This window comes from Macaca fascicularis, chromosome 9, assembly GCF_037993035.2.
Source record: "Macaca fascicularis isolate 582-1 chromosome 9, T2T-MFA8v1.1".
Taxonomy (NCBI): domain Eukaryota; kingdom Metazoa; phylum Chordata; class Mammalia; order Primates; family Cercopithecidae; genus Macaca; species Macaca fascicularis.
Window position 1 is genome coordinate 142,539,302 of NC_088383.1, and position 23,059 is coordinate 142,562,360.

A 23,059-nucleotide genomic window follows, 5' to 3' on the forward strand; every position below is an offset into this window, starting at 1 on the left:
CCTGGTCCTTTGTCTTCTTGTCTGAGGGCGACTGTGTGTGTCTCCAGTCCACATTGTTTTCACTGTTTTACTGAGTCGGGATGTGGGCTACTCCTCCTGGAACTCAGGCAGGAGGGTCAGGGGTCTCCCAGTCAGGCAACCTCTTGGATCGTTTCTTGTCTCTGCTGCCACCTGACTTCCAAGGTTAGGGGCCCAACCTTCAGTGTGGCTCCCTGATGAACCACCCCTGGGTTCCTGCCTTTCATCTGCACACACAGTGCTGAGGGGGATGGCGAGGGCTCCGCTGGGCGCTTGGGGTCAGAATCTCCATTTCTTACAGCTGCATTGCTCTGATGGGCCCCGAAGCTTTCCCTGACCATCCTCATTGCTGACCACACCCTCCCAGGACCTAACCCACCAACAATCCCACCCACCCAGGATTCCACCACGCAGGACCCCGTCAGGCATGTTTAGATCTTTTCTGACTTCTTCATCTCAGGTTTCAGCATACTGGGAACACCCAGGTCTAAACATCCAGTGAGTCGTCACCTGTAGGGTCTTTCGGCCTCTGTCTGGCCTCTGTGTTTGCCCTGGCGTGTGGGCAGCGTGCTGTTGGCCTCACTGACACTGGCTCCGTAAGCAGTGAGGACCCCAGCTGCACCCTTGGGGTCTCTCTGCACGCTGCCTGCCATCCCCCAAACCCCTCCTCTGTTCCAACTTCCTGGGATTGTGAGGGGGGCCCCTGCTTGGGTCCAAGGACCACCTCGGGCGGAGAAGATAAACCAGAAGCCCCTTCCTCAGACAGGAAGCCCAATGAGGGTGCTGAGGGGACGTCCAGAGAGCGTGGGCAGGGCCTCCGGGCAGAAGTGTGGTGCTGAGGACGTGTGGCCAGCTTCTTGGGGTGCAGCTGGAGCAGCTCCTGATGGAGCTGGGGGCAGAGGCTTACCTACCGTCTGAGCACACCTTACCCTCCGAGAACCGGCAGGGCCTGCTCTCAGGCAACAACCCCTAATCGAGGGTTGGCCAACCTGGCTTGACTCTGTGCGAGGCGTGTCCTTAGGGCAAGGTGGGGGGTAGGGGATGTGGGTGGTCCCTGGGGAGGGTGAGGGTAGGGAGGCATGAGGTGTGTGGAGGGGCCGTGGGGGAGAGAGCAGCGAGGTGGCAGGAAATGGGATGAGGTGTGAGCATGAGACACGGACCTGGAGGACACTTGGGGAGCAGAGTGAAGCTGTCAGTGCCACGGGGAGGACCCTGGTGTTGCTGCCCACTCCAGCCTTGCCGTGTGTGCCGGCCTCGCTCCTCCCAGACTTGCCACATGTGCCTGCCTCGCCCCTCCCGTTTCTTCCCCCCGGTCTCCCAGCAGCAGCGTTTTATGAGTTTTTTTTTTTTTTTTAACAGCGATTGGCACAGACACGGGGACCTAGAGCTACAGACCCTCCCCCAAGGCCTCCCCAGGGCTTTCACCTTCCTGACTCCATGTGCAGGGCACTAAAGAGGCCCTTTGCAAGTCAGAGTTCGGGGAAGCACCTGAGGCAGCGGCAGGTCCCAGGCACGGGGCTCCAGCACACACAGCCTGGCGGACGGGCCTGTGACCTTCTCTGGAAATCTGGTTCCCTCTCACTCTCCTGGTCTCCACATAGAGGTATAGAAACCGGAGTCACCCTGTTCTGAACTGGTTCTCTGGCAAATCTACTGGAAATTGACCTTTATTGATATTATGCTGCTTATAAAATAATACCATGCTTAATTATTGTACATGTAAAAACAGGCCAGACGGGGTGTGCTGATGCCTGTAATCTCAGCACTTTAAGAGGCCAGGGCGGCCAGGCGCGGTGGCTCACGCCTGTAATCCCAGCTCTTTGGGAGGCCGAGACAGGCGGATCACAAGGTCAGGAGATCGAGACCATCCTGGCTAACCCGGTGAAACCCCGTCTCTACTAAAAAATACAAAAAACTAGCTGGGCGAGGTGGCGGGTGCCTGTAGTCCCAGCTACTCGGGAGGCTGAGGCAGGAGAATGGCGTGAGCCCGGGAGGCGGAGCTTGCAGTGAGCTGAGGTCCGGCCACTGTACTCCAGCCTGGGCCACAGAGCGAGACTCCGTCTCAAAAAAAAAAAAAAAAAAAAAAAAAAAAAAAAAAAAAAAGGCCAGGGCAGGCGGGTCACTTGAGTCCAAAAGTTCCAGACCAGCCTGGGCAGCATGGTGAAACCCCGTCTCTAAAAGCACGTAGCTGGCGTATTGACTTGCCCAAATGCGAGTGTTTATCCAGCCCTGCATACACGCTGCCCCTTTCTGGCCTTGCCTCAGACGCCGCATCATTGATTTAATCCTCTGTTGGATTTGGCGGCTTCCCAAGGACACAGCCTCACAGGGAGGCCGTGCATCCCTTACGAATTCGGGTCGCAGGCACGCACGTTTTTCAGAATTTTGCTCCCATTGCTAGGTCTGTGTGTTCACAGCACATGAGCTTGGCACGACCCTAGGTCTTCAGCTGCACCTTTTGTGAGAGGCAGAGAGGGTCCATCCCTCCGCTGCCACGGGTGCTGACACCAGGGCCTTGCTGAGAATGGGCCCTCACTGGTCCATCTCACACCTGGGGCTGCATTGGGCACCAGCTGCAAGAAGCCCAGCCTGGCCTCACCACACGCTGCTGGCACCGTCTGGGCTGAGGCACGGGTGACAGATGACAGCTCTGATATGGGGGGAGGAGGCGAGGGCGTGCACGGGTTTCCTTCTCAGAAAGGTGTCACACTGAGTCGGCGTCCACCTTCCGTCCGGGGGCGGAACACACGTCCCTGCCACGAGAGCATCAGCTTGGGGCACGGCAGCAGCAGAGTGGCCAGGCATGGCATTGTTCCCTCTGGGACTGTGGCCCCTGCTCCTGGCCTGCGGGACCCGCCCTCCCGGTGAGTGTGTGCCCCTGCCTGCAGGGCGCTGGGGGTCAGAGCCCCGGTGTGCAGGACATTCCATGGGGGCGGGGGCCATGACACCACAGTGGTCCCGTCTGCTCCTTGCTGTGAATCCTGGGAGCCTCAGCTGGTGACCAGAGAGGGCTGGGGTGTCCGCTGCAGGGCTCATGAGTGGGCAGAGTGATCACAGTCTTGTTTTCTGGGCCTTCCAAATGCATGTGAAAGGCTGGGACCTTCACTTCATTGAATTTCCTCAGAAAATGGTCCTTAGGCTGTTTTTGTTAACATTTTGTTCATTTTTGTTGATATTTAAGTTTGTTCATGTTATTGGTGACATCCAAATAATGCGTGAGAAAACTTGGGAAAATCAAGAGTAAGGTGCAAACTGGGCTGGAAGGTGACAGTTAGATTTCTAACTTCGGAAGTTCTGGGCATAAAGTACTCAAGGGTACCTTTGCCATGACGCCTTTCCTATGTTCTTGTCCCCGAAGCTCCCGCTGCAGAGTCCCTGGCCCTGGTGAGGGGTGGAAACCGCTGCGAGGGCCTCCTGCAGGTGCAGTCCCTGGGGCAGCAGGGCCTGGTGTGTGGGGACCACTGGGGCCTGCGGGAGGCGTCTGTGATTTGCAGGCAGCTGGGCTGCGGTCGCGCCCTCTATGTCCCCACATATGTGGTGTGGCCGCAGGAGGCTCAGCAGTCCTTGCTGCAGGGCGTGCAGTGCCAGGGTGTGGAGGCCTCACTCTGGGACTGCTCCCTGGGGAAGTGGGGGTCACTGAACGGCTGTGAGTGTGAGTGCATCGGTGCAGTCCACTGCTCAGGTAGGACGGGTGCCCCGGGAGCCACTTCTGCCAGTCTGTGGCCCTGTCCCCGCCCACGACCTTCACTTTGGGGAGGAGGGGTGTTGCCTGAGTCCCCCCGGGTGGAAGACAAGACCCTTCTTCCTGGGGTGACTGTGACTCCAGTGCTGTGACCCTCAGACCCTCATGGCACTGTATGACCCCACGTGTGTCCCCTCCAAAGGCCCAGACGGCACAGCACAATTGAGGAACATATTACACACCGAGGCCATCCCTGGCCGGGACCCCAGCCCGAGTTCAGTCCTTTTGGGTTCAATTGACTCATGGCAACCATCAAACATTGGGGGCCAGTGGTGACCACGGGACCTTGTGGGGTGAAGGGTCCCTCTCTTCCTCCCCTGAGTGGCTGGCACGAGTGGAGGCACCGGCCTAGGGGCTCAGGCAGGTGCAGAGGCTGGTGCTGAGTGAGGTGCTCCCTCCTGGCCCTCATCTCGGCTTTCTGCTCCTGTGCTCTCCCTTGTCAGGGCCCACTCAGGAGGCTCTGAGCTCCTGGATCTGCCCCAGATTTCAGCAGCCCTGTCCTGCTCAGGCTCTGGCGGGGACCCTGCCCTTTCCCCTCTGCTGGATTGTTGGTGGGAAGCAGAGGCTCAAAGTGGCATGTGTGAGGAGAGAGAAATGAGGGGCATTGACACAGGCAAGGAGAGGCCACTGGCACCAGAGGGCCTTGGCCTGCAAACTCTAAGGCATGAGCTCCAGAACCAGAGACAGCTGGCCCTGTGTGGAGAGCACTGTGGGGGTATGACCAGGCCTGGGATACTGGCCTGCAGGGCCTCTCAGAGAGGAGCAGATGGGCCGATCTCCTATGTGCTGTCCTCCCCACTTGATGGGCCCTCACTGTGGGCAAGGCCCCAGAAGCCAGAGGGCATGGAGCTTGTCCTGCCATCTATGCAGGTGGCCTCTTGGGCACAGGGTGGTGGGGAGAGGGGACCTAAAGTGGGCAGGTATAGTCTCTGGCTGCCCCCTCTGGGGTCCTGGGCCCGAAAGAAAGGCCTCTGCTGCAGACCCCCACACACCTCATCCTTCAACAAAGGCCACTGCCTCAGTCCACACGTTAGGGGTGGGAGGACCAAGCCCCAGCAGAACTGAAGTGGAACCAGAGTGGGCACCTGTGTGTGCAGGAGGAAAGCTGGCCTCCCTGGGGCTGCGTGGTGGAGGCAGCCCCTGTGCGGGGACCCCTGTGATCCGGATAACGGAAGGCCCTGTGATAAGCTGTGGCTTGCACCAGAAGGAGGCCAGCGTCTTCTGCGGAAGGCTGGGGTGCGGCCCAGCGCTCCAGGCATCCAGGCCCCACCTCACAGGGCACCCAGGCTGGCTGGGCTCGAAAGTCATTTCCTGCCAGGGAACAGAGTCCAGCATCTTCAACTGCAGGTTCAACCTGAACTTCCTAGACCACTGTGACCTCCCAACAGACTCTGAGGTGGTGTGTGCAGGTACGGACGCCCTTTCCTGAGAATCTCTGAGACGGGAGGTGTCCACTCAGAGCAGTGTGCGGGGACTGACGGGATGGCCCTGGCCTACAGGGTGTGGGGGTCTTGTCTCCTGGGGCTTCAGCACCTGCCCAGCGAGGCCCCTATGCTGCTGCCCTCCTGTACCCCTGTCCGGGGGAGGGAGAGGGGCTGGTGGCCCAGGGGTCACCTGGGGAGATGGCTGACACGGATGGCAGCTCCTCCCTCGGGGCTCTGGCCAGGGTGTGGCTGGGCACTGGGCTTAAAACTGACCAGGTGGTTACAGTGGCCTGCCAGGGTCCAGGTCCCAGCCTGGGAGTGGGCTCCATGACACAGATGTGGGGGCCCCAGGCCCCAGGAAAGACATCCTTGTTTTGGGGTGGGGACTGTTGCTGTCCGAATTCTGCCGGAGCCAGGACCTCAGGGAGATGGGAGGATGGCAGAGGCCTCCGCCTGCCCACCCCAGGACCTCTCCTGCCGCTTCAGAGCCCCAGGGGCCGGACCAGCCCCGGTGGTCCTGAGTCCTCCTGCATCGGTCCTTTCCGTGGGACCCGAGGGCAGCGGTCAGGTCGCTTCATCCCAGAGGCCTACACCGAGCCGGTCCTGCCCTGTGCTCCAGCCCTGCGTCTGCCCCCAGGACACACCGAGGCCCGGCTGGTGGGCGGCGAGCACCCCTGCGCCGGGCGCCTGGAGGTGAGGCGGGGCCTGACCTGGGGCACCGTCTGCCACGCGGACCTGGACCTGGCCACGGCCCACGTAGTGTGCCGGGAGCTGCAGTGCGGGGCGGCGGCGTCCACGCCCGAGGGCGCCCGCTTCGGCCGGGGCTCGGGGCCGGTGTGGACGGAGGCCTTCCGCTGTGCGGGCAACGAGTCGCTGCTGTTCCACTGCCCGCGGGCGCGCGGGAGCCAGTGTGGGCCCGGCCGTGACGCGGGGCTCAGGTGCACGGGAGAAAGTAAGTCACCCGGGTCCGGGCAGGGAGGCTGGGTCGGGGCAGGGAGGCTGAGGCTGTGGGGCGGGGGCGGCGCTCAGTGCCCTGTGGGGCGCGGGCACGGCCACTCCCTGGACACCGAACCCGGCGCTCGCGCCCTGGGCCTGGGGCTGCTGGGACCCCAGCTTCCTTCCTCCCTCCCTCCCTCCCTCCTTCCCTCCTTCCTTCCTTCCTTCCTCCCTCCCTCCTCCCTCCCTCCTTCCTTCCTCCTTCCTTCCTCCTTCCTTCCTCCCTCCCTCCCTCCTCCTTCCCTCCTTCCTTCCTTCCTTCCTCCCTCCCTCCTCCCTCCCTCCTTCCTTCCTCCTTCCTTTCTCCCTCCCTCCTTTCCTCCCTTCCTCTCTCCCTCCCTTCCTTCCTCCCTCCCTCCCTCCTTCCTTCCTCCCTCCCTCCCTCCTTCCTTCCTCCTTCCTTTCTCCTTCCTTCCTCCCTCCCTCCTTTCCTCCCTTCCTCTCTCCCTCCCTTCCTTCCTTCCTCCCTCCCTCCTTCCTTCCTCCCTCCCTCCCTCCTTTCCTCCCTTCCTCTCTCCCTCCCTTCCTTCCTTCCTCCCTCCCTCCCTTCCTTCCTCCCTCCCTCCCTCCTTCCTTCCTCCTTCCTTTCTCCTTCCTTCCTCCCTCCCTCCCTCCTTTCCTCCCTTCCTCTCTCCCTCCCTTCCTTCCTTCCTCCCTCCTCCCTCCCTCCTTCCTCCCTCCTCCCTCCCTCCTTCCTTCCTCCTTCCTTTCTCCCTCCCTTCTTTCCTCCCTTCCTCTCTCCCTCCCTTCCTTACTTCCTCCCTCCCTCCCTCCTTTCTTCCTCCCTCCCTCCCTCTCTCCCTCCCTTCCTTACTTCCTCCCTCCCTCCCTCCTTCCTCCCTCCCTCCCTCCTTCCTTCCTCCTTCCTTTCTCCTTTCTTCCTCCCTCCCTCCCTCCTTTCCTCCCTTCCTCTCTCCCTCCCTTCCTTACTTCCTCCCTCCCTCCTTCCTCCCTCCCTCCCTCCATTCCCTCCCTTCCTCCCTCCCTCCCTCCTTCCTTCCTCCCTCCCTCTCTTCCTTCCTCCCTCCATTCCCTTCCTCCCTCCCTCCCTCCTTCCTTCCTTCCTCCCTCCCTCCCTCCATTCCCTCCCTCCCTTCCTTCCTCCCTCCCTCCCTTCCTCCCTCCATTCCCTCCCTCCCTTCCTTCCTCCCTCTCTCCCTCCATTCCCTCCCTCCCTCCCTTCCTCCCTCCCTCCTTCCTTCCTCCCTCTCTTCATTCCTTGCTGCCTCCCTCCCTCCCTTCCTCTCGCAGGTGTTTGTTGACTTTGAGTTGCTCATCTTTGGAGGAATGTTTATTCAGGACCCTTCTCCATGCGGACCCTACATCCCTTTCAATATATCATTGGCAAATATTTCCCCCCGTTCTGTGGGGTGTTTTTCACTTCCGATAATGCCCCTTCAGGCACAAGCTTCTAGTTTTGAGGAAGTCCTGTTTACCTATTTATTCCCCTTTTGTTTCTTGAACTTTTAGTGTCATATCTAAGAATCCAGTCTCTAATCCAAGGTCATGAAGACTACTCCTGTGGTTTTTTCTCAGTTGTATAGTTTCAGCTGTTATTTGGTCTTTGATTGACTTTGACTTACATTTTGTATATGGTATAAGGAAAGGGTTCCATTCATTCCTTTGTGTGTGGCGCCCAGTTGTCCATTTGTTGAAGACATTATTCTTTCCTTATGTTTTGAACGTATGTATTTATTGTTCTAAAATGACACATAATAATTGTACAGTGTGATGTCTCAGTACATATATACTTTTGTAATGATTAGGTGATCTTTCCTATTGAATTTTCTTCACACCATGTGAAAATCCTTTGCCCCACATGGATACACTTATTTTGGGACATTCAATCTGTTCTGTTGACTTATATGTGTATTTTCATGCCAGTGGCATGCTGTGTTGATTACCATAGCTCTGTAGTAGTTTTGAAATAGGGAAATGAGTCCTGTAAGTTTTTCTTTTTCAGTATTGTTTTGGTTATTTAAGGCCCCTTGAAATTGCATCTGAATTTTAGAATCAGTTCTATCTCTGAACAAAAAATAGTTGTTGGGATTTTGATAGGGATTTCATAGAATCTGTGGATTGGTTTGGGAGTATTGCCGTCTTAACAATATTAAATCTTTCAATCTATGAACATAGGATGTCTTTGCATTTGTTTAGGTTTTCACTGATTGTTTTCAAAAATGTTTTGTATTTTTCAGTGTATAAGTCTGTCTTGGGCCTCCTTGGTAAACATTATTATTATTATTTCATTCTTTTTTAAATTGACACATTTTGGATACATACTAATTGTACACATTTATGGGGTATAGTGCAGGGTTCCAGTGCATGTATATATTGTGTAATAATCAAATCAGGGCATTCAGCATATCCATCACCTCAACATGATTGTATCTTTGTGGTGAGGACATTCAAAATTCTCTCTTCTAGCTATTTTGAAATATATAGTACAATACTGTTAATTGTATCCAACCGCCTGTGCTGTAGAACACCGAAACTTCTCTCTCTGTCTCTACCGTTTTACCAGTTGACCAGTCACCCCCATATCTCCTCCTCACTACACTCCCTAACTCTGGTAGCCCCCATTCTACTGTCTACTTCTATGAGATCAACTTTTCAAGATTCCATGTGCAAGTGGGATCCTCTGGTGTTTGTCTTTCTCTGACTTATTTCACCTAACATAAGGTCTGCCAGGCCATCCACATTGCTGCAAATGACAGGATTCCATTCTGTTTTTAAGACTGAATAAGATTTCATTTTGTGTAATATATAGACCACATTTTCTCTATTTACCCATTGATGAACACAGGTTCAAGTCCATAGTTTGGCTATTGTGATTAGTGTTGCCATAAACATGGGGGTACAGATATCTCTTCAACTTACTGATTTTCTCTCATGTTGTCAATTGTTTCCTTTGCTGTATGGAAGGTTGTTAGTTTTCTGTAAACCCATTTGTCTATTTTTGCTTTTGTTGCCTGTGCTTTTCAGGTATTATCTGAAAAATCCTTGCTAGACCAATGTCCTGAGCACTTCCCCTGTTCTCTTCTAGTTGTCTCTATCGTTGTGGGTCTTTCATTTAGGTCTGTAATAAACCTTGAATTGATTTTTGTATATAGTGAGAGGCAGGGGTCTAGTTTCATTCTGCATGTGGATATCCAGTGTTCTCAGCACCATTTGTTGATGAGACTGTCCTTTTCCCAATGTGTATTCTTGGCACCTTTGTTAAAAATCAGGTGACTGTAAGTACATGGATTTATTTATCTTCTCTCTCTGTTTCACTGGCCTATGTGTCTATTTTCATATCAAGTACCATGCTGTTTTGGTTACTATAGTTTTGTAGTATACTTTGAAATCCAGTAATGTGATGCCTTCAGCTTTGATCTTTGCTCAGGATTGCTTTGAGTATTCTTGGGGTCTTCTTTTATTATTATTCATAGTTAGAATATAGAAATGCAACTATTTTTTTATGCCCTCTTTTTTCCTGAAATTTCTTATGGCTTTAAATAGTTTTTTGGTGGATTCTGTAGGATTTTCTATATGTAAGATCATGTACCTGTGAATACAGATAGTTTTTCCTCTTCCTTTCCAATACAGATGCTTTTTATTTCTTTTTTCTTGCCTAATTTCTCTGGCTAGAACTTGCAGTAGAATGTTGAGTAGAAATGGTGAAAAAGTGTATATTTGTCTTGTTCCTTATCTCAAGGGATAAGCTTTCAGTTTTTCTTCATTGAATATGATGCTAGTTGTGGGTTTTTAATAAATGTTCTTCAGCACATTGAGGAAGTTCCCTTCTATTCTGGTTTGTTGAATGCTTTATCATGACAGTCTGTTGGATTTTGTCAAATGCTTGTTCTGCATCAATTGAAATTATCATGTTTTATTTTGTTTTATTTTTTTTTCCTTCATTCTAGTGAAGTGAAGATACCTGGTGCTTGGCTTTTCTTTGTTCAGAGGTTTTTGTTTACTGATTTATTTCCTTTACTTTTTATAGCTCTGTTCAGATTTTCTGTTCATTATTGGGTCAGTTTTGATAATTTGTGTATTTCTAGAAATCTGTTCATTTCATCTAAATTATCTAACTGGGGGGTGAATACTATGAAATTAGTCAAGGTGTTCATTTACACTTCTCTTTTATTTGTATAGATTTCATACCAAGTACCCCCCACATTCATTTCTGATTTTGGTAATTTGAATGTTCTCTCTTTTTTTTTTTTTTGAGATGGAGTCTCACTCTGTCACCCAGGCTGGAGTGCAGTGGCGCGATCTCAGCTCACTGCAAGCTCTGCCTCCCGGGTTCACACCATTCTCCTGCCTCAGCCTCCCGAGTCATTGGGAGTATAGGCACCCGCCACCACGCCTGGCTAATTTTTTTTTTTTTTTTGTATTTGTAGTAGAGATGGGGTTTCACCATGTTAGCCAGGTTGGTCTCAATCTCCTGACCTCGTGATCCACCCGCCTTGACCTCCCACAGTGCTGGGATTCCAGGCATGAGCCACCACGCCCAGCTGGGTGTTCTCTTTTTTTATTGATCAGTCTAGCTAAATGTTGTCACTTTTGTTGATCTCTTCACAGACTTAGCTTTTATTTTTGTTATTATCTCTATTGTTTTTCATTCTATATTTCATTTAGTATCTCCTTCCTTCTGCTAGCTTCAGGTTTAGTTTATTCTTCCTTTTCTAGTTTTTTAAGGTGTAAATGCCATTATTAATTTGAGATATTTATTTGCTCCTAATATAGATGTTCGTTACTATAAAATTTTCTCTAAGCATGCTTTCATTTCAATCCATAAATTTTGTTATGTTGTGTTTTCACTTTCATTCATCCAAAAGTATTTTCTAATTTTCCTTGTGATTTCTTCCTTGACTTATTGGTTGCTTATGGGTGTGTTCTATTTGATAATTTCCCAGTTTCCCCTTTTAAATTTATTTCTAACTTCATTCCTTTATGGTCAGAGAAGATGCTTTTTATGATTTCAGTTATTTAAAATTTATTCGGACTTGATTTATGCCTCAACATAGTGTCTACCCTGATGAACATTTCATGGACACGAGAGAAAAATGTGTATTTTGCTGAGTTGAGCACAGTGTTTCGCATATGTCTGTGAGGTCTAGTTGGTTTATAGTGTTCTTCCAGTGATTTCTTTCCTTATTAGCTATATGCATAGATGGTCTATCCATTATTAAAAGTGAGATGTTTTTGGTTCTAGTTATTATTTACAGTCATCTATTTCTGCCTTCAATTTGGTCAATTTTTTTCTTTATTACTTTTGGCTCTGTTATTAGCTGCACGTATGCTTATATTTGTTGTATATTCTTTTGATGGACTGACCCTTTAATAAATATATAATCCTTTTCTTATCTCTCCTCACAATTTTTAACTTAAAGTCTGTCTTAGTCCATCTAGGCTGCTATAGAAAACACTGTAGACTGGGTAATTTGTAAATGACAGAAATGTATGTCTCAGAGTTCTGGAGGCTGAGAAATCCAGGGTCAGGGAACCAGCAGATTCAGTGTCTGGAGGGACCTGTTCCTCACAGATGGGGCCTTCTTTGTGTCCTCACGTAACAGAGGAGCAAAAGAGGAAAAGGGATGAAGTTGCTCCCTTGAGCCCTTTATGAGGGCTAATGTCCTTCATGAGGATGGAGCCCTCATGGCTTAACCACCTCCAAAAAGCTTCACCTCTTAATACTGTTGCTTTTCGGATTCTATCTCAGCATGAATTTTGGAGGAACATGAACATTCAAACTGTGACTAGGTCTATTTTGTCTGATATTTGTATAGCTACTTCAACTCTCTTTTGGTGACTATGTGTATCTTTTCCAAACTTTCACTTTTAACCTAATGGTCTTTTGATCTGAAGTGAATTTATGAAGAGAGCACATTTTAAAACAAGTTTTTAAAAAAATCCATTTTGTCCCTTCCTGCCTTTTATTTAGATGGTTTAATCCCTTTACATTTAAAGTAATTACCAATAAGGAGTATTCATTTCTGCTATTTTTCTATTTGTTTCCTACATGTCTTATTTTTTTGTTCCTCAATTCCTCCATTACTGCCTTCTTTTGCATTTAATTGACATTTACAGTGTACCATTTTCACTCCCTTCCCATTCTGTTTTTTTATTTTTTGGTATATTTCTTAGTTTTCTATCTAGTGGTTCCCCTGGAGATCATAAGAAATATTTTAAATTTACAAACCTCTGGTTTGCACTAAAACCAACTTAGTTTCAATAGTATACAAAATCTCTGCTCTTATATTGTTATTGTCACTAATTCATCTTTACACATTGTCCATTAACATACATGTATAATTTTGTTTCATGCCTATTTTTTTAAAGCATGTACAAACAAACAAAGGTATAATAAACCCCAAATACAATACTGTTGGCCTTTATATTTTCCTATGTAATTATCCTTATCAGTGTTATTAATCATTAGGCTTTGATTTACTGTTTAGTGCCTTTATTTCAGCCTGAATTAAACCCTTTAGCATTTCTTGTAGGACAAGTCTACTAGCAATGAATTTCCTCAGCTTTTGTTTAAAGTTCTTCATTTTTTTTTTTTTTTTTTGAGACGGAGTCTCGCTCTGTCACCCAGGCTGGAGTGCAGTGGCCGAATCTCAGCTCACTGCAAGCTCCGCCTCCTGGGTTCACGCCATTCTCCTGCCTCAGCCTCCCGAGTAGCTGGGACTACAGGCGCCTGCCACCTCGCCCGGCTAAGTTTTTGTATTTTTAGTAGAGACGGGGTTTCACTGTGTTACCCAGGATGGTCTCGATCTCCTGACCTCGTGATCCGCCCATCTCGGCCTCCCAAAGTGCTGGGATTACAGGCTTGAGCCACCGCGCCCGGCCAAGTTCTTCATTTTTAAGGATAGTTTTGCTAGATACAGAATTTTGGAGTGACCAGGTTTTCCTCTCAGCACTTTAAATATACTACTCCACTGCTTTCTGGCTTCCGTGGTTCCTGCTGAGAAATCAGCTGTTGGTCTTATGGAGGATCCCTTGTACATGACGAGTCGCTTCTCTCTTGCTACTTTCAAGATTCTCTTTACATTTGTCTTTTGAGAGTTTGATTTTGACGTGTCTCAGTGCAGATATTTTTAAGTATAACCTACTTGAAATTCGTTGAGCTTCTTGGATGCAGACTTATATCTTTCATCAAACTTGGAATTTTTTTACCATTATTTCTTCAAATATTTTTTCTTTCACTTTCTCCTCTCTCTCTTAAAATTTTTTTTTTTTTTTGTTATTCTGTGGAAGAGCCAGTGTTCTCTCTTTCTGTGATTCTGATTATGCATCTGTTAGTATCCTTAATGGTGTCCCACAGGTCTTTTGGGATCTATTGATTTTTTTAATTCTTTTTTCTTTCTGCTCCTCAGACTAGATAATCTGAATTGACTTATATTCAAGTTCATAGATTCTATCTTTTGCTCACTCAAGGGATTTGCTGTTGAACCTTTTAGTGAATTTTTCATTTGTTATTGAACTTTTTTAAGCTACAGAAAAATCTACTCAATTCCTTTTTATAATTTATATATTTTTATCAATATTCCTTATTTGGTAAGATATCATTATCCTGGTTTCCTATAGCTTTTTGAGCATATCTAAGACAGTGTATTTAAAGTATTTGTCTAGTAAGTCTGATAACTTAGCATCCTCAAGGACAATTTCTATTTCCCTTTTCCCCCTATAAATGTGTTATAATTTATGGTTACTTTGCATGTCTCATCTTTTTTGTTGGAAACTGGACATTTTGAATTATTATACTGTGGCAACTCTAGAAATCACATTTTTCTCTATCACCAGGGTTGGTTGTTGCTGATTTTTTTTTTTTTTTTTCTTTGAGATGGAGTCTCGCTGTTTCATCTAGGCTGGAGTGTAGTAGTGTGATCTTGGCTCACTGCAACCTCTGCCCCCTGTGTTCAAGCAGTTCTGCCTCTGCCTCCCGAGTAGCTGGAATTACAGGCATCCACCACTAATTTTTGTATTAGTAATTAGTAATAATTTTGTGCCTGGCTAATTTTTGTATTTTTAGTAGAGACAGGGTTTCACCATCTTGGCCAGGCTGGTATTGAACTCCTGACCTCATGATCCACCCGTCTTGGCCTCCCAAAGGGCTGGGATGACAGGCATGAGCTACCGTGCCTGGCCCTGTTTAATGACTTTTCTAAACTCCTTTTGTAAAGACTCTTTGTTGCATGTGACCACTAGGGTCTCTTTTCTGTTGATTAGTGGGGTTAGTGATTAGACATGTTTCCTTAAATGCCCATAGTAAAAAACAGACAAACAAGCACTCCCGACTCTTCCAGTCTTTGCATGTTAGCTCTTTGTTGGGGCACACCTTCAATACTAAGGCATTATTCTTCACTCGTTCCTTATGCAGAATCAAATTTGCCACTTCTTTCTTCCTTAAGTGGTTTCAAGTTGTTCCCAGATACTAGAATTTCAAAAAAGTTGGTTATGAGTTTTACCACCTAGTCATTACATTAGAGGGAGATGGAGCTTTGGGGTTCCTTACTCTGCCACGTATACTGTTGTTGCTACTTACCCTCAGGCATTTCCTCTGACGTGCAGGGTGTGGGGTATGTTTGACTAGGCTCACACCAAGAACCAGGTGCAGCAGCATGTGTGGGGCCTGGGGACTGGGGCCAGGGGTGCTGCCCCGTTTCCCAGAGCTTTGGCTGGCAATGAGAAGCAGGATCTGAGAGGGTGTGTGGAGCTCTGTCTTGGTGCTCACTGCCTGCTTATTGGAGACAACATTCAGCAGCTTCACCTTTATTAGCGTTCCCCTGTGTTGGGTGCATTCCAGAGCACTGACAAAGTGTATTTCCATAGTTTTCCCAACTTAATCACTGCCTAAGTGAAGGGATGATGCCCTTCACTTTTTGATTTCCCAGGCAATTGTGGTGACGTCACTCGCCAAAGCTGTTTTCATGCCCTCAGTCTGGTCCCCCAAGTACTGGACTGTGTAACCAGGCTCAGGCTCACATGAAGGAAAGTGCAGACAGTGTCTGCCACGTGCGAGCCACGCTGACTCTTCCTCTCCCCCAGAGTTCAGGCTGGTCAATGGCAGCAGCAGCTGTGAGGGCCGCGTGGAGCTCCAGGTGCAGGGGTCCTGGGCGCCCCTCTGTGCCACCCACTGGGACATAGCAGATGCCACCGTCCTCTGCCATCAGCTCAATTGTGGCAGTGCGGTGGCCACACCTCGAGGAGGCCATTTTGGGGACGGGGACGCTGCCATCTGGCCTGATGCGTTTCACTGTGGGGGGACAGAACCCTACTTGTGGAATTGCCCAGTAAGCACCCTGGGCGTCCCGGCCTGTGCCCCGGGAAACTCAGCCTCCGCGGTCTGCTCAGGTGGGTGCAGCCAGGACGGTGGAGGAGGAGGGTGGGTGAGAGGCATGGACAGAGGGGGCGGAGAGGGAGGGGCCCTGCTGTGGGGTGGTTCCGGGTCCCTCCCGCTGACACCCTGGGTCCCCTGTGCGTCCCCATCCCCAGGTCTGCCCCACGCCGTGCGGCTGAGGGAAGGACAGAGCCGCTGTGATGGCCGCGTGGAGGTCTCCCTGGAGGGCGTGTGGGGCCGCGTCCTGGACGATGCCTGGGACCTGCGCAGCGCGGACGTGGTGTGCCGGCAGCTCGGGTGCGGAGCGGCCGAACAAGCCTATGACGCACCTGCCCCCAGCCGCGGGTCCGTCCAGGTGTCTCTGAGCCGCGCGCGCTGTCTGGGCACCGAGACCCGCCTGACTCAGTGCAACGTGTCCGCGACCCTGCAGGAGCCCGCGGGAACCTCGCGGGACGCCGGCGTGGTGTGCTCTGGTGAGGGCAGAACCGCATCCCCGATGGCCCGTCGCCGCGGGGTCCTGGGCGCCCTGACTCTGTCTCTCCACAGGGAGCCTCGGGGTGCGGCTGGCCGCGGGGCCGGGGCGCTGTGCGGGGCGCGTGGAGGTGCTGCACGGGGGCGCGTGGGGCACCGTGTGTGACGACGCCTGGGACCTGCAGGACGCGCACGTGGTCTGCAGGCAGCTGGGCTGTGGCCGCGCCCTGAGCGCCCTGGGGGCCGCACACTTCGGAGCCGGGGCGGGGCGCATCTGGCTGGATGAGCTGGGCTGCCAGGGCCACGAGTCTGCGCTGTGGCAGTGCCCGTCGGCGGGCTGGGGCCAGCACGACTGCAGCCACAAGGAGGACGCCGGTGTCTTCTGCTCAGGTCCTGCAGCGCTTCCACCTTTTCGTCCCCACCCGCACTCCGAGCTGGGCCTTGTTGACTGGCCTCTCTCTCTGCAGAGTTCACGGATCTGAGGCTTCAGGACCACAGGCAGCCATGCGCAGGGCGGCTGGAAATTTTCTACAATGGGACCTGGGGTGGCGTCTGCCGGACCCTGAGTGCGGCCTCCCTTGAGGTCCTGTGTAGGCAGCTGGGCTGTGGGTCCCACGGGCAGCTGCAGGCCAGGAGAGGAAGCTGGTCTGCTCCTGAGTTTCTCTGGGTGGGTTCCATCCAGTGCAGGGACAGGCATGACCGGTCCCTGTGGCAGTGCCCATCAGCCCCCTGGGACCAGCATTCATGCTCCAGTGGAGAGGAAGCGTGGGTCCTGTGCACAGGTGAGTGGGTGGGCCTGTGTGGGGGGGGAGTGGTGGTGGAGAGGGGCCTCTGAGGGGCCCCACACTGTGTCTGCCTGGGCCCTTTCCTGGGAGATGAAATGTCAGTTTCCCTTTTCCTTATTCTGGATGAGTCTGCCCTGTGCTGGTCCAGTCAAAGGTGGGGGGTCCCTGCGCTGAGGCTCTGGGCTGGGTGGGGAACATCTGGAGTCTTCCCAGACCCGGTGATCTCCTCAGTGAGGGAAGCAGGACCCCTGCACTTCCCGGTATGGTCTGAGGACGTCCCACAGGGAGACGTCCCCCTTGGAAAAGACTCCAGCACAGTTTGTGGAATCTGTAATCCCATGTGGAGATCTCTTGCTTAAACAGAGGGTTCTCTCTTTAGCAGAAATTGGTGTGTTGGGGAGACAGAGGGAAAAAGGAAACGAAAAATATTTTACATAATTTAGCTGCTGAGCTTGCAAATACAGAAACGGGTCCCCATTTCCTGTGCAGAAAAGGCAGGAGAAGTTCCTGAGGACCCTGGGGAGCCCCTCAACTGCTCCTCCTCGCTCGGCTGCCCAGGTACCCCTCTGTCCTTGTCCCTCCTCGCTCGGCTGCCCAGGTACCCCTCTGTCCTTGTCCCTCCTCGCTCGGCTGCCCAGGTACCCCTCTGTCCTTGTCCCTCCTCGCTCGGCTGCCCAGGTACCCCTCTGTCCTTGTCCCTGTCCTCCTTCCCATCCCGGTCCAGCCCCCTCAGTGACAGCAGCCCCCGTTCCAGAGGAGGGCGCGCTGCGCGTGCGCGGGGGCGAGGACCGCTGCTCTGGGCGCGTGGAGCTCTGGCACGCGGGCTCCTGGGGCACCGTGTGTGACGACGGCTGGGACCTGGCGGACGCGGAGGTCGTGTGCCGCCAGCTGGGCTGTGGTGGGGCCGTCGCCGCCCTGGGGTCCGCCGCCTTTGGCCCTGGCTCCGGACCCGTGTGGCTGGACGAGGTGGGGTGCCGGGGCAGCGAGGCGTCCCTGCGGGGCTGCCCTGCGGAGCGGTGGGGACGCGGAGACTGCGCGCACAAGGAGGACGCGGGCGTGCGCTGCTTGGGTGAGTGGGGGGCGTTGGGAAACGGGTCATGAGGCCGGCAGAGGCCGCTGGGATGGGGTCGGTCTTGAGTGTTGCTTCCGTCGCTTCGGTGGGCAGGAGAGCACGCCCAGGCTTTAGCGGGCTGGTTTCCACCCTGGGATTTTTCTGGGATAAGCTGATTTGCTGTGGAGGCCTGTTTGGGACATGCACCCCCTGGGGTTTCCCCCAATCTTTTTTGGGAATTCCCTTTTGTTTATTCCAATCCTTGTCCATTTCGGGTATGTGTCACCTGGGTGTTGGCAGGTTCAGTTGTTCCCAAAGCCTGCACCTCATTCTCTTTGCAGCAAACAAACAGTTAACCACAGCGATGACCTTAGCACAAATAGCAGCAGTGGGTAACTTTCCCTGAGCCGCCCCCATTCTCTGTGCTCTGGTCACCTCTTGTGACTTGCCCTGGCATCTGCTTGGGGGCCATGTTTTACCAAGGAGGGGGGCTCTCCCTGGAAAGCAGACCCCCCCAATGGACACTAGTCATTCTGGGGTGCTCTGCGCAGCTGAAAGCAGCAGATGCCCCCCCAGCACTTCCAACTCGCAGGTCCCCCATGAGGGAGGGGTGTGGCTGGGCCCTTGGAGCCACCCTGTCCTGCGGAGGGTGTGCAGGTCCCCGCTGGCCACTCTGCTGGCTCAAGACCTCTCCTTCCTCAGAGCCTGGCCCAGGCTCCCCGCTGCCTGCAGCGCCCTTCCGGACACTCTGGGTGGTCAGTGTCATCCTGGGAGCCCTTCTTGGTCTTCTCCTTCTGGGCCTCATGGCCTTTCTGATTCTGCCTCGAGTCACACAAGCCATGCAGAGGGGTAAGCGTGACCCCACCCTGATCCCATCAGCTGGTGTGTGGGAGCAGGAGCAGCTCACAGCTCCAACCTGGCGTTGGGGTCCGGGCAGGTGGGATGCTCCATAGGTCAGGCCTGTGCAGAGCTACCCCCACAGTCCAGGGAAGCTGAAGAGAGACAGACAAATCCAGTTTCTTAGGAAGAAACGCTTAAAAGGGACTTATGAGGACAAGCGATGTCCGTGCCTTGGACGGCCTTTAGCTGAGACGGTGGATGCCCATATGATCATCCCTCACAACTAGAAGTTTTATACCCCAGGGGAAGGGGACGTGCAGGACAATTGCTTAAGGGCAGGATTTACGGTAAATGCATGCTCTTATGCAAGGAACAGTAGATAAAATAGAAATCTTAGAGGCCTTCCCGGAACTCGAGTTGGTCAGAAGTCAACATGGTGGGTCCGCATCTAAGGCAGTTGCTTCAGCCTGCAGGCTGGTCTCGCTTAGGGCTTTTTTTTCTTTTTTTGTTTTTGAGACAGAGTCTCGCTCTGCCGCCCAGGCTGGAGTGCAGTGGCCGGATCTCCGCTCACTGTAAGCTCCGCCTCCCAGGTTCACGCCATTCTCCGGCCTCAGCCTCCCGAGTAGCTGGGACTACAGGCGCCCGCCACCACGCCCGGCTAGTTTTTTGTATTTTTTAGTAGAGACGGGGTTTCACCGTGTTCGCCAGGATGGTCTCGATCTCCTGACCTCGTGATCCGCCCGTCTCGGCCTCCCAAAGTGCTAGGATTACAGGCTTGAGCCACCGTGCCTGGCCACTTAGGGCTCATTTTATTGGCCAGAGAGAGTGGCAGACATCTGCCTCAGCCTCCAGCCCTCAAGACTGAGCTGAACCCTAGAAGGTTCCCCCAGGCAGCACACTGGGGCTCACTGGGAAGCATCATGTGGTTGACTGACAAGGGACGGTGGCCAGGGATGGGAGGGCACTGGGGGTCTGGCTGTGTTCCTGTGTCCCCCCCATCCTAGCCAACAGCGTCCTGCCTTTCTGCTGCCTGGGTGGGGTTCCCGCCTGGAGTCGCTGCCCTCCCTTGCCTGTGGCCACGTCCACACTGAGGGCCTGCGTGTGACCATGTTCACCTTGCTTCAGGTCTGGGAAGATCTGAGGCATCTCCTGAAGAAGCGATCTATGATGTCATTGGGGAAATGCCTCTAGCAGGACTGTACGAGGAAATCATGGAGGCTGAGGCCGTGCCCCAGGATGAGGAGGACGCAGGTGTGGTGAAGGGGGACACAGAAACAGCAGGTGGGTTTGTGCTCCAGCTCAGGGGTGAGCTCTGGGGTGGGCTATGGATGCTGACCACAGGATGCAGTGGAAAGGGACTCTGACCACAGGAGCCTGGCTTCAGAAGGGCTGTCCACAGGGTTCATGGATGCAAGGGGACCCGTGGGCAGGGGAGAGCAGGGCCACACTAATGAGGGCAGAGTCAGTGGCTGGAGTCCCCATCGGAGAGGCCTGCCCTGGGGTGGGAGAAGAGGGCTGTTGGGGGCGCTGGGAGCCGTGGGTCTGGCAGGGGCCTATGCTGCAGCTTGCTCAGCCTGTTTCCTCACCTGTGGGAACTGCGCTGCTGTTGCAGGTGCTTGAGGTGCTTCAGTGTCAAGATGCCTTGAACGTTGCCAGGTGCTTTCCGGTTGACATGTTTGTGCGTCCCTATCTTATGGGCTTGCCAAATGTGCTTTGGGGACAACTTGTACATGTGCCGATTTGGTCATGCAGTGTCTCCTGCGCCAGTTTCAGGGGAGGCGTCTAACCTCCTGGAGGGACAGTCTACACGTGTGGAGGGAGGAACCAACAGACCCGTTTCTCAGGGATATGACGAGGCTGCATTTCCGCTGGAGGGGATGACATTGTAAAGCACCCTGAGGAGGAGATCCACCAGCTGGCTGTCGAAATCACAGCTCTTCATTCTCTTGTACAGTTGTAGTGGATTTCGTGAGAACGCCTTGGATGCCTTTCTCTTGCAATGTCCTCCACATCCGTATAAAATCCAGTCTTTCCAGGCCCTGCCTGGCTCTAATCCCCATCCCCTTCGAGGGCCATCTGCTGTGGACGGTTGTGCTGGGTAACCTTCAGATTTCTCACACATTACAGCAAATGCAAATATGTATAGAAATCAGTGGTTACGTTTGTGGTTTAGAGACACGTGGTGCCATCTTCATCTTCTGCACCCAGCAGTGCGTTGCAGAGCTCCTCACGCCAGAACATTCCTCTTTTTTTCTTAAAATCTCTTCTTAATTGAATCCAAAGTATCTTTTAGATGTCTACTTGTGTAATCATGTCATCCGTGAATATTCAGATTTATCTTCTCCTTCCAATCCATGTACCTTTAATCTCTTTTTCTGTGCTTTGTTTTGTGGACTGGGACCCTTCAGTCCAGTGTTGAATAGAGGTGGCCAATGGGGATCTTATCTCATTCATGGCCTCAGAGCAAACGTGTTCCACATTTAATTTCACTATTAAATATAATATTTGATGTTCGGTTTTGTAGATGCTATTTATCAGATCAAGGAAAGCCCAGTCTATCCCTAATTTGTTAAGGGTTTTGCTTTTTATCATAAATAAGTGTTGACTTTTATGAAATTCTTTTTGGTATCTATTAAGATGATAGATGATTTGATTTTCATATGTTACATTAACCATGGGTTAAACAAACTTACCTTTATCATGATATATTATTCTTTTTGTATTTCACAGGAATTAGTTTGGTAATACATTGGGTCAATGTTTAAAAAAGAAAATGATGTGTGATTTTTTTCTTTTGTTGTAGTATTTCTGTTTAATTTTTGCTACGAGGATTATTCAGGTACCGTAAGAGTTAGGAGTATATTATCTTTAAAAAAATATTTGCTAATTTAGGCTCCCACCAACAATGTAAAAGTGTTCCTATTTCTCCACATCCTCTCCAGCATCTGTTGTTTGCTGACTTTTTAATAATCACCATTCTAACCGGCACGAGATAATATCTCATTGTGGTTTTGATTTGCATTTCTCTAATGACCAGTGATGATGAACTTTTTTTTCATATGTTTGTTGGCTGCATAAACATCTTCTTTTGAGAAGTGTCTGTTCATATCCTTCACCCACTTTTTGATGGGGTTGTTTGCTTTTATCTTGTAAATTTGTTTAAGTTTCTTGTAGATTCTGGACATTAGCCCTTTGTCAGATGGATAGATTGCAAAAATTTTCTCCCATTCTGTAGGTTGCCTGTTCATTCTGATGACCCATCAATGATAGACAGGATAAAGAAAATGTGGCACATATACACCATGGAATACTATGCAGCCATAAAAAAGGATGAGTTCATGTCCTTTGCAGGGACATGGATGAAGCTGGAAACCATCATTCTCAGCAAACTAACACAGGAACAGAAAACCAAACACTGCATGTTCTCACTCATAAGTGGGAACTGAACAATGAGAACACATGGACACAGGGAGGGGAACATCACACACTGGGGCCTGTCAGGGGGTGGGGGGCTAGGGGAGGGATAGCATTAGGAGAAATACTTAATGGGTTGATGGGTGCAGCAAACCACCATGGCACCTCTAGACCTGTGTAACAAACCTGCACATTCTGCACATGTATCCCAGAACTTAAAGTATAATAAAAAAAATTTGCAAGAGTTTATTTATGTAGCATTGGTTTTATTTCTTCTTAAACATTTGGAAGAATTCACCAGTAAAGCTCTCTATCTAGGCTTGGAGTTTGCTTTTTAGGAAGGTTTTTTTTTCCCAGATTTAATTTTTTAAAATAATAATTGAAGTATTCAGATTCTGTATTTCCTATTAGATCTGCTTTGTTCAGTTCTTTTTAAAATGAATTGGTACATTTAATCTAAATTTTCAAGTTTGTCGGTATAAATTTGTTAGTAGTGTCTTTCTACTAGCCTTAATGTCTACAAAATCTGTAGTCATATGCATTTTTCAATCCTGATAGTGGCAATTTGTCTCTTCTCTCCCCCCACCCCCTTGTTTTTTTGAGACCAGGGTCTCACCGTGTTGCCCAGACCAGACTCAAACTCCTGGGCTCTAGCGATCCTCCCTCACAGCCCCCCCGCACAGCTGGGACTCTGGGCGCTCTGCTCTTCTTGACCGGTGCTGCTGGTGGCTTATTCATCTCATTAGTCTTTTCAAGGCATGTGGAGCTTGTGCCTTTGGTTGTCTTGATTTTTCTTAGTGAACATCTGCCTTCTAATTCATTTCTTTCTGGTCTCATCTTTGTGATTTACTTCTGCTTATTCTAGCTTTTTTATATGGACATTCAGATTGTTTATGTTCAGCATTTTTTCTTTTTTAATGCATATATTTTAGGTTATAACTTTCCCTTTAGCATGGCTTTAGCTGCATTCCAAGAGTTTTGATA

General features: G+C 51.0%; 1 protein-coding gene across 1 annotated transcript; it reads left to right on the forward strand.

The window, feature by feature from the left end:
- The first annotated feature begins 2,787 nt into the window (after positions 1-2,787).
- On the forward strand, positions 2,788-22,322 carry LOC102145001 (scavenger receptor cysteine-rich domain-containing protein SCART1-like). Its single transcript, XM_074003124.1, has 13 exons — positions 2,788-2,882; positions 3,377-3,700; positions 4,858-5,169; positions 5,822-6,136; positions 15,223-15,528; positions 15,670-15,987; positions 16,061-16,375; positions 16,453-16,767; positions 17,260-17,328; positions 17,525-17,839; positions 18,524-18,670; positions 19,787-19,942; positions 20,429-22,322. Exons 1-13 carry the CDS (start codon positions 2,822-2,824, stop codon positions 20,548-20,550), a joined length of 3,075 nt encoding a protein of 1,024 aa, XP_073859225.1. The 5' UTR covers positions 2,788-2,821; the 3' UTR covers positions 20,551-22,322.
- Positions 22,323-23,059: the final 737 nt, after the last annotated feature.

Bases quoted from the DNA above. Each gene is read 5' to 3' on its own strand.
- LOC102145001 (XM_074003124.1), top strand. From the start codon at position 2,822: ATGGCATTGTTCCCTCTGGGACTGTGGCCCCTGCTCCTGGCCTGCGGG. The intron at 2,883-3,376 runs GTGAGTGTGTGC...TTGTCCCCGAAG, and splicing joins CTGCGGGACCCGCCCTCCCG to CTCCCGCTGCAGAGTCCCTG. The intron at 17,840-18,523 runs GTGAGTGGGGGG...CTCCTTCCTCAG, and splicing joins CGCGGGCGTGCGCTGCTTGG to AGCCTGGCCCAGGCTCCCCG.